Genomic DNA, 14,623 nt, shown 5'->3' on the forward strand with positions numbered 1-14,623 from the left:
GCATCGAGGCATTGACTAACAGTAAAATATGCCAAGAAATTGTAAAGTCTTTAACAAAGTGATTTCCCACATATTATACCATTTAAATCTCTCAACAATATGCTGAAGTGTGTGTTACCCATTTTATAAAGAAACTGAGGCCCCTGACAAGGTGTAGAGACTTTCCTAAGATGACACAGCAAATCTTTTCTAAGATGACACAGCAAATGGCTAAGGGAACTCCAGTCCCACCTTTGACTTGCTGGAGTGGTCTCCGTGCCACAGCCCAGCTGTGTAACATGTAGCACCATACTTTCTTCCTGCTGGCACTATAATTCAAACTCATTGGCTATTCAGTACATGTGCTGAAGCAAAAAGGGAGACAGAAGATGAAGTGCGATTCCAAATAAAATCTGCTTATGTGACCGCCACACACGCCAAAAGGAAAGTAGAGGAGAATCATTTGATTGTGCAAAGGTTAAGTACCTACATTTTCCTGAATCTTCAGTTGGTCAACCTTACTTGGGGTTGATTATTCAGACATGATATGGCTGAGACCATTACCAAATATCCCACCTCTCCTGGTGGAAGAGTCGGGGATGGTGTGTGCATGCTCATGGATGGATGGGTGTGTGTGTGTGTGTGTGTGTGTGTGTGTGTGTGTGTGTGTGAGAGAGAGAGAGAGAGAGAGAGAGCAGTGGGGAAGGGGTTCAAGTCCATAGCCAGTGATTACCTGGCCAGACTCAATGAACCAAAGAAAGAAAATGAGATCCCTACAAACCAAGAAATGAAGAGGTAATCTCAGACAACCAGGCTTTCAGATATACCAGAGCAGGACATCAATACTGAGGACTGAACACAATGAGAAAAAGGGCTGGTGGAAAAAGATGGGACGTCCAGCAGGAGGTATGCAGATGGCAGGAAGGCATTGACTGATGAACACAGAAGGAATTTTCCAGATGTTGGGTCTGGGCTCTGGAATCTCTTTTAAGAGCGGACTCCTGGCAGCCCCAGCTGGGAGCAGGACCTTGCAGAAGCAGGCCCAGGACGCTGACTCCTCCTGTATCTGGGCTCCTCTCCTTGTACAATGATTGCCGCTCCTTTGGGTTTCAGAGTCTGGAGCTGGGAATCAGCATACCTGGGTTCTAGACTAAGCCCCACTACTGACAATCTACGTGACTTCAGAAAGCTCATGCACTCCTAGTTTTTCCATAAAAATAAGAATTATTCACCAACAGTACCCAACTCACGGAATGCCATTAGGGCAATATTAAATTGTGCAAGTCAAAGAAGCATTCTACACTCAGAAGTATATCTGTACTCTGGCCTTGGTTATAATGTGACCCAAGTCAAACCAGATGAGTTTACACAATTCTCTAGGATAATAATAACAACAATAATAGTAACCCTTACATAGCACTTACTATGTTACTAGAATCTAATATGTCTGAGATATTTAGAATAATCTTCAAAACAACCTATGGGATGGGTACCAGCATTGTCTGCATTTTCAAAGGAAACCAAAACATAGAGATGTTAAATCACTTGCCCAAGGTCATGCAGAAAAGTGGCAGGTTTAGGGTAGAAGCTCAGGAAGTCTGCCTTCAGAGCCTGTTGTTCTTAACCACTGTGTGATACTCCCTCTTGCTAAAGGATCAAAGAAGCCAATGACCCAAGTGGCCAGGGTCTAGGAACCTACAGCATTATTATAGACACATTTAACTGTGAGTCAAACCAAAGTGGAAAAGTCTAGATTTTATGTGGTAGGTGGGGTGAATAACCATTTTACATATACCAAAAAACAAACCAAAAAAATTAAAAATGAAGCAAATTTCACAAAAGGATTCAAGATGAAACCTCATTTGGCAGCAAGCTTCCTAACATGTTTAAAGATTCAATTTACACAAAAGAGCTAATACTTTTTCAGGAGGTCAATAGTTACTTGTTTCTAGGGCTTCCTTTATCACAAATATGAAGTAAAATCTTAAGGAGACAAGATGCTAATGCCAAGGTCTCCTGGGAGGATTGTTGCAGAAATGAGTTATGCCTCTTTATATGTACACTCTATGCAGTCCCCTCCTCAATTTGTTCTACAGTTGGTATGTGACTTGCTTTCATCACGGGACATTAACACATATGATATAAGTTGAACTTGAAGACTACTTGTACTACGGGGCTTGTGCTGTTAGAATACTCCTCCCATGTGAAGTGCCTTATGCTATCCTGTTAGACACAAGTAGTTTAGCCAACACCCAGTACCAACCTCCAGACGTATGAGTGAGGTCATCTTAGACCATCCAGCCCTAGTTGAGCCTCCGGGTAGATGTGGCTGCATGAGTGACCCAGGGTAAGACCAGCAGAAGAACCATCCTGCTGAGCCCTGGCCAAACATCTGATCCATAGAATTATACATATTTGCTGTTTTAAGCCACTAAATGTTGGGGTGGATTATTATGCAGCAAAAGCTAATGTACAGAGCCCATATCTAAAGCATTTCATGGGGTAGCAATAACAATATGGAACATAGAAATTGTTGGAAAGCCTGCAACATTCTCACAGTTAGGTAGGAGAGTCATTTAGCTGAAAAAGTGGCATCAGAAGTGCTGGGTTGAGAAGAGAACATGTGTGGTTATTGCCTGATTTTTACCTACCTTTCTCTGTGACTTCTGAGTCAAGTAGATGGGGAAGTTGATCTTCACAATCACATTTGTAGAGCAAAGGAAAAAAAAGGAAAGAAGTCTGTTTAGAACATTCACTGAAAAGAAATGTGCTACAACAGCACAGTGATATCACCAGTCAGGTTTATAGCCACACAGTGTCTTCTGCTTCAGTCCCTCCTAGGCTATTACCATTACTCCCTTAGCATTACTGCTACAGATGGGAGAAGCAGAGGCACAGAATAGGGAAAGGACTCAACCAAAGACAGAACACCTCTCAGCACTCTGAAGCCAAGAGGCCTGCTTATCTCTGGTGACAGCAATACAGAGAATAAAACCATCATCCAGTCCAATGTATTTCTTTAAAAATGAGAAACAGAAGCTCACAGAAGATAACTTGCTCAAGGCCACACCGCTAAATATGATTAAGCTGAGACGTGAACCAAAGTCCATGGAATCTAATATTCTACAGAGACCTGGGACATAGGATATGTCTGAAAATCCTTCTGTCCTTGATTGATTTGAGAATATTGGCCAAGTGATCATGTAAGACAGCCTAGAAAGCCATAAGATTACAATATTTTTCAAACAGTCATTGGGAAACTTGGTTGACTAATGGATATAAGAGGGGAAAATACACCAAAATTTCATTATGACAAAGACTGTGAATTTACTTGCAGGCCCTCCCCTTCTACTTCTATCAAAGTGACAATTAATAGTGACCACAAGGAGCATATTTATAATACTATGATCTGAATATTTGTTCTCCCCTCAAATTCATATGTTGAAATTCTAATCCCCAAAGTGATGGTATGTGGAGATGAGGCCTTTGAGAGGTGATTAGGTCATAAGGGTAGATCCCTCTGATGGGATCAGTGCCCCTATAAGAAGCGACTTGAAAAAGCTTGCTTTCTCTCTCTCTGCTATGTGATGATGCAGCGAGAAAGTATCTTCACCAAGAAGCCAACCATGCTGGCATCCTGATCACAAACCTCCAGCCTCCAGACTGTGAGAAATAAATGTTTGTTGTTTAAGCCACCTCATGTATGGTATTGTGCTATAGCAGCAAGAGCTGACTGAGACAATATCTTAGAGAATGAAGAAAACATTAACTTATGGCTTGAAGTATAAACAGTAGCTAACAAATACTTCTGCAAATCACTCTTAAATGCTGGCATATGTATATGTGCTAAACCTTACATGTATATCTGATTTTATTTTATATTCTAGAGGAAAATGCCATGGTTCCTTTTCTATTTCTAATTTATTGTATGAATGTGAACAAGTGATTTAACTACTCCAGGTCTCAAATGTTCCATCCAATAAAACAAAGCCATTGGACCACCAAGTCTGAAGCAACACAGTAGAATGCAGACATTGGACTTTGGACACAACACAGTTGACACTGAATCATCCGGGACATAGCATCTTGTTAATGTCTGGCTGTGTGCCTACGCCTCACCTCTTTCCATGTCTAGATAAATGGAAAAGACACACCCTTCTCACAGGGCTTGGTAAGGATGAATAACAACACACATAAAGAACCCAGCACCATGCCTCATCCCTAGGAGTGCTCAATAAGGAACAGCTAATGATAATCATGCATTCATCCCACAAATATTTACTGAGCTTGTACTTGGTGCCAGGCACTATTCTTTGTGTGAAGAACAGAGGAGTTAACAAAACCAAGGAAACTCCCTGTCCTATTGAGCTGGCATTCTAGTGCCGGGTAATCCACCACACTGACATTGCAGGACCTATGGGTCTTAGGTCGCAGCAAGGGTTCCCTGATTCCATCCCCACTACAGAATCCAGAGCAACTAGTGTCTGGAAGTCTCACCCTAGGCTGGCTAGGGCCTTGCCTCCGTAGGGAAGGCCGTACACTATCATGGGTCCCCTAGGCCTCTCATCACCAGCCTAGCATGGTATCCACCAGTGAGGTCATAGCCAGGCCTGGGCTTCATATGTCTCTGCCACCTTAGCTCCTTTCCCCCACCAAAACCGTTCCCTGAGCCTGCCCCAGAGCCTTCCAGAAACCTCCGAGGAGACGGTTTGTTAGTGGCATTACACAGGACTTCCCACCAGAGGTCGCCCTCCCACACAAGCCCAAGCAAACAGACAGGGCTTCGCCGCCTCTGCGGCGGTGACATTATTTTCTTTCTCTATTTTTATCTATTAAAAAGATTTCTTCACAGCCATAACTTAGATCCCTACACTAAAATGGAGCAACAGGAAGATATAATGGTGCGTTTCATTTATGAATGACCTATAATAAATTACTCTGAAGTGTCCCGAGTGCCAGAAGACAGAATGCTTTGTCTGCCCACGAACTGTATTTCACATACTTTAATTTAGCTGACACATAAAACTCATTTGACATTTTGCAGGTATTTGTGCAGGGTGGGGTGGGGGGACGACTGTGGGGCTGGGTGGGGAGTGGGGGCAGCGGGCAGAGGAAAGGATATTCGGTTCTTGTTGAGGGTTAAGGTATGCAGTCTGGGTAACCCTGGCAACACAAGGTCGTCCCCTAGCTGATTGTTGTCCAAGATGAGTTCCTCCAGGCTCCTGAATGCGCTCAGTCCTTCCAGTGACCTGCAATGACAAAGGCAACAGGAAAAATGATCCTGCACTAAATCAGGGAGGCCATTATGAGCCGAAATAAATATTTTAACCTTCCCTTTCAGGACTGGGAATAGTTTGGGCTTGGTGCCTGTCAGCAAAGTGAATGACAAGAATTAGTAGCAGGAGTCGGGGCGGGGGCGGCGGGGGAGAAGGGGCCGCTGGCACCCACCGCATCCTTCACGCATTGCCAACATGAAGGATGAGGGTCACTTAGTGAGTAGCCAGGATCCAAAACAAAGGGCTTCAGATACGGCCTGCAGGATAAATTTGTCAATGTCTTGTGCCTTCAGGCACCCAGCCTCGGCTGACCCTAACCTCCATTCCCAAGATAAATAACTCTGTCACAGTTCACCTTCATTCCCTGGACACAAATTCAAGTTGTCATCCATCATTCCTGCCCAGAAATATCATACCCTCTTACAATAATAAATATAACTTCAAGTATCATTTCTTAGCGGTTCTCCTCTGTACAGTCGTGGGGGAAACGGCAGGGAAGGCTTCCTTTCTCTGCGTTCACATCCTTTGACTTTTTTTTTTTCCTCTGCCTTTTTTCTTTACTAATCACTTAATTTGCTTCTGCCCAGCGTCCCAGTGGCTGCCCCAAAGGCAAGGCATCTGTGGAATTACATAATCACTCCGGTCTGAGAGGCCTTTTTCTTTTATTATTTCTTTGTATTTGTTTTTGCTGCGGGTGGGGAGACAGGGGTTGGCAGAATTGCTGCTTCAAAGCTCCTGGCCTGAAGTTACTGTTTTAATTTATGGAAAGTGGATTTCTCACTTAATTTTTGAAAGAAGTGTAGAGTGCAACCCTGTAGATGTTGAGGCAGTAAATAAAAAGGCAACTGAGAGAATTAAGTACCCGACTCCAGGAAAAAAAAAAAAACAGAAAGGGAAAAATAGCCTTGCTTATACACATCGCTGAAAGTTAACTCTTAATTTTATGGGCTCTCATGAGTGTTGGGGGTGAAGGTGACACGGGGTAGTTGTGCACAAGTGCTTGCCTGGGCGCACACAGACATTAATTAAAGCAAGCCGGCCGGCGGAGGGGCTTACACAGAGACACAGACTCCCAGCTCGTTCACCTGCCAGACCCGGGAGATGTGCTGAGCCTGCACAGGCTGACAGCTGAGCTACGATGTGGACCGGAGAGAGACTCGTATGGGATGCCTGGCTATTCTATAAAATGACGAATCAGGGAGATGAGTTGTCCACACTATTTATTCATTTACTGATAGCGCTTCCATTAGAGCCCCGTGTGCTTGTGTGTGCAATGTCTGCACATCTGCTGTGAGTGTGAACTTCAGCACCAGAGCTTTCCCAAGGCATCCATAGCTCCCTTGTGGGATCTCTGCCAAGAGGACTCCAAAATAGGGAGTCAATACTTGCGAGGTGTAAAATGTGTTGTAATTAAATCTGTAGATTCCACTGGGCCCAGAGCTCTGCCTGCATATTCCATTCCTGCCAGACCTCGGGATGGTCCCACCCAGGACTTGACTCCCAGAGCATGCCTGCTCCTCCAACCAACACTGCCAGTCCCACCAAGGGAGGACACATTTTGGAGCAGGGGTCCAGAGGTCATCGCATTTCATTTCCTCCTCCTTTCTCTTTTGCCTCTTGGTTCCTAGAGGCAAAATACAACTTATGAGGATAAATGCTTGAAGGGCTGGATATCCCATTTATCCTGATGTGATGATTACATATTGCATGCCTGTATCAAAATATCTCATGTGACCCATAAACATCTCTACCTGCTATGTACCCACAAAAAATACAAACAAAAAAAATTGTAAAAACCCACAATGTACGCACAACTAGGCAGGAAGGTTTGGGACTTTGCCTCCGCTCCTCCATTTCCTGTTGTGTTAATTCGGGCCTGTCAATAGCCCATCTGAACTCTACTGTTCTGTGTTCCTTCCAGCTCATAGGATCTTGTAAAGAATAAGCGAAGGATGGCTAACTGGTTAGTAGCATACGCTGTTTTTTTTTTTTTTTTTCTTTTCCTTCCTCCTTTTATTCACTGTTTTGTTTCCTGACGCCCTGACCCTGGGGGTGTGTTTGGAATGCAGTGGACAGGCCCATGAACAAACCCACAGAGGAGGTGTGCAGGAAGTCAGGCTTGTGCAGGGGACTTTCGGGCTCTTCTGAAGTCCCTTCACTAGGGGTTAGGGAGTGATGTGCCAAAAGGCTTCTCAGGACTGGGCCTGTTTGCCACTAGGGGAGGTGAGGCCACTTCCCCTTAGGGAGCCTTACGGGTGGCTAATAAGACCTTCGTGCACAAACATCAGTTGGGCTCTGCTCAAAGGCAGCATCCAAATACATTGTTCCTAAGTTATGTTATGCAAATATTAGACTCTTCTGATGAGAATCAGCAAATGGTTGGCAACTGGCAAGCAGAAGAAAGCTCCTTTCCAAAAGTGCTCCAGGGAGGCATAAAGCAAAATGACACAGCATGAAGATGGGGAGAGCCCAGGAGCACCAAGGAAGCGCCCACCTCCATCCAGACAGCCTTTCTTCCCTTGCAGGGTGGGCTATGGGGCAGAACCCCACACCAGAGTGAAACCTCCCAGAAGAGCTGGGAAGATCAGTCTCGAATCCCCTGTCACCTGTCTGGTTTTGAGACTCTTTTTGCCATGTGATGTTATTAGCTGCTCAGTAAAAAGAGAACCATATTACATGGGTGACTGCTAATGAGTAAATCCCTGTTTTCATGTTATCAGTGTGGTGTGCTCCTGGGGATTTAATCAGCTAGATCCAGAGCTGAGGGCCAGGGCACCGAAGTCAGGGGGCAGAGAACATAGTGAATGGAGGTACTGGGGAGGACAGGTTTTGGGGGTCCCAGCTGGTACATGGATGACAATACACATACACCTGGAAGGAGGTGGCTTTACCCTTTACGTTGATTTTTTTTTCTTTTTTTTTTTTTTTTACTGTTGTTTTCTAGGGAGAAATAGGAGAAAAAATATGTGTGTAGATCTTTGAGTTCATTCCCCTATATGCCAGATGCCTGCAAATATGTGCTGTTAAATAAAATGACAATTTGTCTGCTATCATTTTGTGTATGGACAGCAAAATGCACCCCAAAACCAGATCCCCCGTGGAGACGCCGACCGTCAGTCCAGCATCACTCGCCAGCTTCCTGGAGCAGTGCGATGTCTGAGGTATGGACTGGGGGCTGGTAGGAGAGAGCAAGGTTTCACCCAGGACCTAGGCACAGCCAGCTGGAGGGAGATCATCCAGGCCTGGATTGTTCTGGAAACCTCATCAGCACCCCTGGAACCCCCTGCAGGCTGCCTGCCTCCCCCTCCACCAGCAGCAATGCAGCCAGGATCTCACGCACAGGTACCATCCTCTTACCTCCTTCCCTCATTCCCAGGGCTCTGCCTGGGCTCCCCCAGGAGCTGCAGCGGCTGCTGGGAGCATCCCAGTGCCTTTTCCAAAGTCACATCAAAATGACAAAACATCACAACGCATTGGGCTCCAGTGGATTCAAACGGAGAGAACTTTTAAGTTTCCACTGTAATTAACCCTATCCTCGTTAAGATAATTATGATCAAGCTTCCTGTCAGAGTTAATATCCCAACATCATCGCCTGTGGCTCACACTCTGCCCTCATTAGCTTATGAAAACAGCAGCGCTGAACGGGCATGCAGCCCTGCCCAGGCCAGGCCAGTGGCTGGCATGGGGGGACCTTGGGTTGGGGGCCAGGGGCCCCACAGAAGGGCCACCCCTTGAGCCCCAGTCCCTTCTGCTCCTGGGTGGGCACAAATCAGTGACCTTCATCCTTTCCCTGCAAATGAGCCACTCACCAGAATGGAGGGGAAGAGCCAGGACCCAGGCCTGGGTAGGGCTGGCAGGCTTGGGCAGGAGCCTCTAATTTGTAGCCATTCCTCCCTGCCCCTTGCCCAGCCAAACACCAGCCAGGACATTGTACCACAAAAACCACCAGAGGATGCTTCCAGAACCCCTGGATCAATCCTTGGATCTAGGCTATGCTGAGAATTCAATCTCTCCTCCCTCAGTTCCAGCCTATACCGGGGGTGATAGGGTTGCGCCAACATGAGATGGGCAGTGAACAGGGGGAACAGCTGACCACAGACCCTAAAACAAAAGTGTCTGTCTCTTTGGGACTATATTTGGCCCCAAATCCAGGAGCAAAGGCTAGGATGTTCTCAAGCCAATCGAGAAAGCACGATCTCCACAGAGGTCTTTACCTAATTCCTCGACTCTAAATATCCCTGCATATATATATATATATATATATATATATATATATATATATATATTTTTTTTTTTTTTTTGTGAGACAGAGTCTCACTCTGTCACCCAGGCTGGAGTGCAGTGGCACGATCTCAGCTCACTGCAAGCTCCGCCTCCCAGGTTTACGCCATTCTCCTGCCTCAGCTTCCCGAGTAGCTGGGACTACAGGTGCCTGCCACCTCGCCCAGCTAGTTTTTTGTATTTTTAGTAGAGATGGGGTTTCACCATGTTAGCCAGGATGGTCTCGATCTCCTGACCTTGTGATCTGCCCGTCTCGGCCTCCCAAAGTGCTGGGATTATAGGCTTGAGCCACCACGCCCGGCCCCCTGCCCATATTTTTAACTGAGAAAATGGGGTGGCCATGGAAGTTCTAGAAGGCCTAACCTGGGTTTGATGTCTACCACCCTGGCTAGGTCCCCAGACCTGAAAGGGCCGGCTGCTGCCTGTTCTGTATGGATCTCTCTGATGATTTCTGCCCGCCCAGGCCCCTCTAAGAGGGGATCTCCCTGCAGCCTCCATACTTCCAGAAAGCTGTTAAGTGTACAGTGAGGGCTCAGTACTGCCTCATTCACTGAGCACTGTTCAGCCACAGCCTGGGAGTGTCTGAGAAAAAAAACAGCCAATAAACCCAAGCATGGGACAGAGAGCAGGACCAGCGCACTGGCCAGTGGCTAGGAGGGCAGCCTCTCGACTCCTATTCTTTCAGAGGCCAGAATGCTTCCTCATGATTTCCCTGGGGCCACGTGGCTGAGATCAGGAAAGAGTAACTAACATTCAGCAAGTCTGCACGGGAATACCAGTTCTCAATATTAAAATATTTAAATACCTCCTTCAGTAGGTAAATAATTGCAGCTCTGAGTGCCCTTCCTGTTACCCTAGCCACTCCTTGGCACCCCCAGACCTCTTCATAATCCAGAAACTAGGAGGCCGATGCCCACCACAGCCCAGGGGTACCATAGACCCTGCTCCAGCCAGCATCCATTCTAATTGGACAGTACAGTTGTTAAATTGTTTCAACATCACCCTTGAGAGCTGAAATAGTAACTTGTTCCTCTCCTATACTCCCCCCACCACTCCAACTGCAGTGCCTGGCACACAGCAGCTCCTTGGGAAATGTCTGCAAATCAACTTCCCACAAAGGCATGGCAAAAGCTACAAGGACAGGACAAGGGACCAAAAGTCACCTGGTGGAAAATGAAGGGAGAAAACAGAATTGGTGAGGTATGATGTGACCACTCATATCCCACTAAATGGTCCAGTGGCAGCACAGACATTTTTATTTTTTTGAGACGGAGTCTCACTCCGTCACTAGGCTGGAGTGCAGTGGTGCAATCTCGCTCACTGCAACCTCCGCCTCCTGGGTTCAAGTGATTCTCCTGCCTCAGCCTCCCGAGTAGCTGGCATTACAGGCATGCATCACCAAGCCCAGCTAATTTTTGTAATTTTAGTAGAGACGGGGTTTCACCATGTTGGCCAGGATGGTCTCAATCTCCTGGCCCCATAATCTGCCTGCCTCGGCCTCCCAAAGTGCTGGGATTACAGGCGTGCGCCACCACGCTCGGCCGGCACAGACATTTTTATACATATACATTTTTATAATTTGTTTGCCTAGTCCTGTAAGAGACATTCTTTTTTCCATAAAACTCTTTTTATATGCTTAAATGTATGGATTAAGACATAGATATGTAACTCTATATATTACTATATATTATACATGTTATATATTAGTATATATAGTATGTATAGTTGGCTGTGTATATTTTTCGGCCATTCAAGTCACATAGCCATATATGTATACACACACACACACACACACACACACACACACACAAATAATTATATAAATTAACTAATCCACACCATAAATGTATCAAGATGAATAGAAATGTCTTTAAGAAATAGAAGAACGTGAAAAAGGTTCGGGCTATGTGAAACAGAGTGTACACTGACATCACAAGGGATTGCATCCAGCCTGGGCAACATAGTAAGACACCATTTCTAAAACATAAAAAATAGCCTGGTATGATGGTGTGAGCCTGCAGTCCCAACTATTCAGTAGGCTGAGGCAAGAGAATCGCTTGAGCCCAGGAGGTCCAGGCTACAGTGAACTATGGTCATGTCACTGCACTCCAGCCTGGGCAACAGAGCGAGACTTCATTGCTAAACAATAACAACAAAAAAAGAGGCAGTGGGTTACATGACTTTGGGGTCAAAGTCAACCCCAAAGCTCTACTGAGACCCCAACATGATGAATAATCCCTGAACTGCAGAGAGTAAAATTCAACACTCGTCTGAGAGACCTGAATCCAAGACCAGTCAAAAAGCTTAAGTATTAACAGTTAACTAGGTCTGAAGCCCCCTGTACCATATCTAAGAATACTAACAAAACTTTCAAATATGATGCCTAAAGAATGAGTAATGAATAATTAGTAATGGAGAATAAAGAGCTCGAAGCTCTTGGAATTAATGTTACTTGAAAAAGGAGGTAAGAAGGTAGATTCTCCTATTTTGGACACATGAGGTTATATGATTACCCATATGAAATTCTGGTCAGATGATAACTCTCAGGAACCAGTATTTGCTTGCTGTAGGACAACATGAATAATGTATCTGATCATGTTATCCTTTTTACTTTTGCTACCAAGAAGCTCAGAGGTAAACTGTGACCCAGTGTAAAAAGGTAATCCTTCATGATAACCATACCTGCTTTCTAACTTCATTTGTAAAGGTTTATACTTTTTTCACAGCTTTGGTATTTCATTTATCTATATATTGCTTTTTTATTTTATTGATTCTAATAAGCTAGCCCAAACCCTTTGTAGAATGAGGTAGGATATATATGTCAATAAAATAGAATATAGATTCTCAAACAGGCAGATTCTGCACATTAAAGAAAAGTTTTGCGAGACCAGTTGTTAATGGAGATACTCATGTAGGAATAAAGAAGATATATATTGTATTCAGAGTTCAAAATGGTTGGCCAGGCATGGTGGTTCATGCCTGTAATCCCAGCACTGTGGGAGGCCGAGGAGGGTGGATCACAAGGTCAAGAGATTGAGACCATCCTGGCCAACATGGTGAAACCTCGTCTCTACTAAAAATACAAAAATTAGCTGGGCGTGGTGGTGTGCGCCTATAGTCCCAGCTATTCTGGAGGCTGAGGCAGGAGAATCACTTGAACCTAGGAGGCGGAGGTGACAGTGAGCTGAGATCGTGCCACTGTACTCCGGCCTAGCAACAGAGCAAGACTCTGTCTCAAAAAAAAAAAAAAAAAAAAAAAAAAAAAAAAAAAAAAGAGGCTTTGAATAAGCTTCTCATAATATCTTTGTGACAGGAAGGCAAAAAGTAGGCTAGAAAATGACAATCTTAGGTAGAGTCATAACTGCTTCAAAAATGTACCTGAAGAATACTGATTAATGGCTCAAATTGCTCTATGGGTAGATTCTAGGGATTTTGACCCTGTTTTTTTTTTTTTTTTTTATTGTTTTTGTTTTTTGCCAGTGACTTGGTTAAGGAGATATTTATCACATTTATGGGGCACAGGACCCTAAAGAGATATTAAGAAAGATACAGTAGGATCCAAAATGATTCTGTTAGAATCAACCATTGTTTCAGCTCAATAAGATGAAATTTCACAATGTCTAATGTAAACTAAATAATAAAGTTCAACTATCCAAAAATATTTACTGAAAAAAATTAAAAGGCAAATGAAAATTGGGAAAATATTTTCAACCCCTCTAACAGTCTAAGATTTAACACCCTCAACATGGAAAGAGCTTTTATAAATCATTAAGGAAAACATGAAGCTCTAACAGAAAAATGATCAAAAACCTTGGATGGAAAATTCACAAGGAAATTTGTCAATAATAAAAATATGGGAGAAATTTTCAGCTTTATTAGGAATCTAGAATATTCAAATAAAAATAGTTACATCCTTTTCTTAGATTTTAAGATTTAAGATAGTTTTGTCAAGCTTTTACTTCAAACAAATGCAAGACTAATGAGACAGTGAAATTGCTGGATCGTAATTTATATTAAAAGTCTTAAAAATAATTACCTTTTCATCCACCAATTCCAATTCCAATAATTTATTCAGTAAATATCAAAGATGTGTATAAGTTTATGTACAAGTATGTTCACTACAGCATTATTTACAATAACTGCAAACAAGCCCAAATGCCCAAGGATTGAAGAATGATTAAATAAAGCTCAATAGATCTGTATCATAAAATACTATGCAGGAATTAAAAATAATATTGTAGGCAGGTATCTAATGAGCCAGTACAATTTTCATGCTATACATTTAAGTACTGCAAATTAAGTCACAATGTAATATGGTACACACACCAAGATCTCATGCATGAAAATTAAAAGTCATCCATATGGTCCTCACCATTTTCCACACAAATTTTAATTTGTACCAAGCCTTTCTGGGCATTTTCTTCCATGTTAATGGTTAAGAATCATCAAAGTCATCTTTCTTAGTGGTTCTAGTTTACAAACTGCTGTTAATATACAATCTTGTACACAGAGATGGTATAACAATTCTGTACACACATACACAAACACACTTAAATGTATATATATATTTGTGTGTGTTTGTTACCTATCTATATCTCCCAGATACATACCATTAACCCCCAGGCAATGAGTTTATCAGTCATTTTTCAAATAGTTTTCTCTAGCTACTACATTTTCTATCATGAATATGCATTTCATAATCAGGAAAAACCACAGTTAATATTTCTTTTAAATAAAACAAGACAATTCCACATGCATAACATGTAGAAGCTTTAGAGAAAGAGCAGTGTCTGGGAAGAGGACTTAGTATGAATCGCCAGTGACCACCACAGAAGCAAATCTGATCCCAATCCACTCTACTACTTTCCTGGTCCCTAAGTGCCTGTGCCTGGAGCTTTGTTTGAATTCTGGGTGCCAGATTCAAAGGGGGATTTGCATTCAGAAACACCACCCAAGGAGAACCACCAGGAGGTGAAGGGTGTAAGAAACAGTGATTGAGACAGTTAAGGTTGCTTAACCAGGATCAGAGAAATCTTAGTCATTTCAAAGTCCTAAGTCTACAGGGTTCCAGAATGCAGAATCAAAAA

General features: G+C 43.6%; 1 protein-coding gene across 1 annotated transcript in view; it reads right to left on the reverse strand.

Annotated features, from left to right (window-relative positions):
* LRMDA (leucine rich melanocyte differentiation associated) overlaps nt 1–14,623 on the reverse strand; it is a 1,120,905-nt gene that overhangs the window by 515,743 nt on the left and 590,539 nt on the right. Inside the window, exon 3 of the mRNA XM_073019038.1 lies at nt 5,100–5,228. Within this exon, the coding sequence (XP_072875139.1) occupies nt 5,100–5,228 (129 nt within the window). The remainder of the gene's footprint in view (nt 1–5,099; nt 5,229–14,623) is intronic.

This window comes from Chlorocebus sabaeus, chromosome 9 (assembly GCF_047675955.1).
Source record: "Chlorocebus sabaeus isolate Y175 chromosome 9, mChlSab1.0.hap1, whole genome shotgun sequence".
Taxonomy (NCBI): domain Eukaryota; kingdom Metazoa; phylum Chordata; class Mammalia; order Primates; family Cercopithecidae; genus Chlorocebus; species Chlorocebus sabaeus.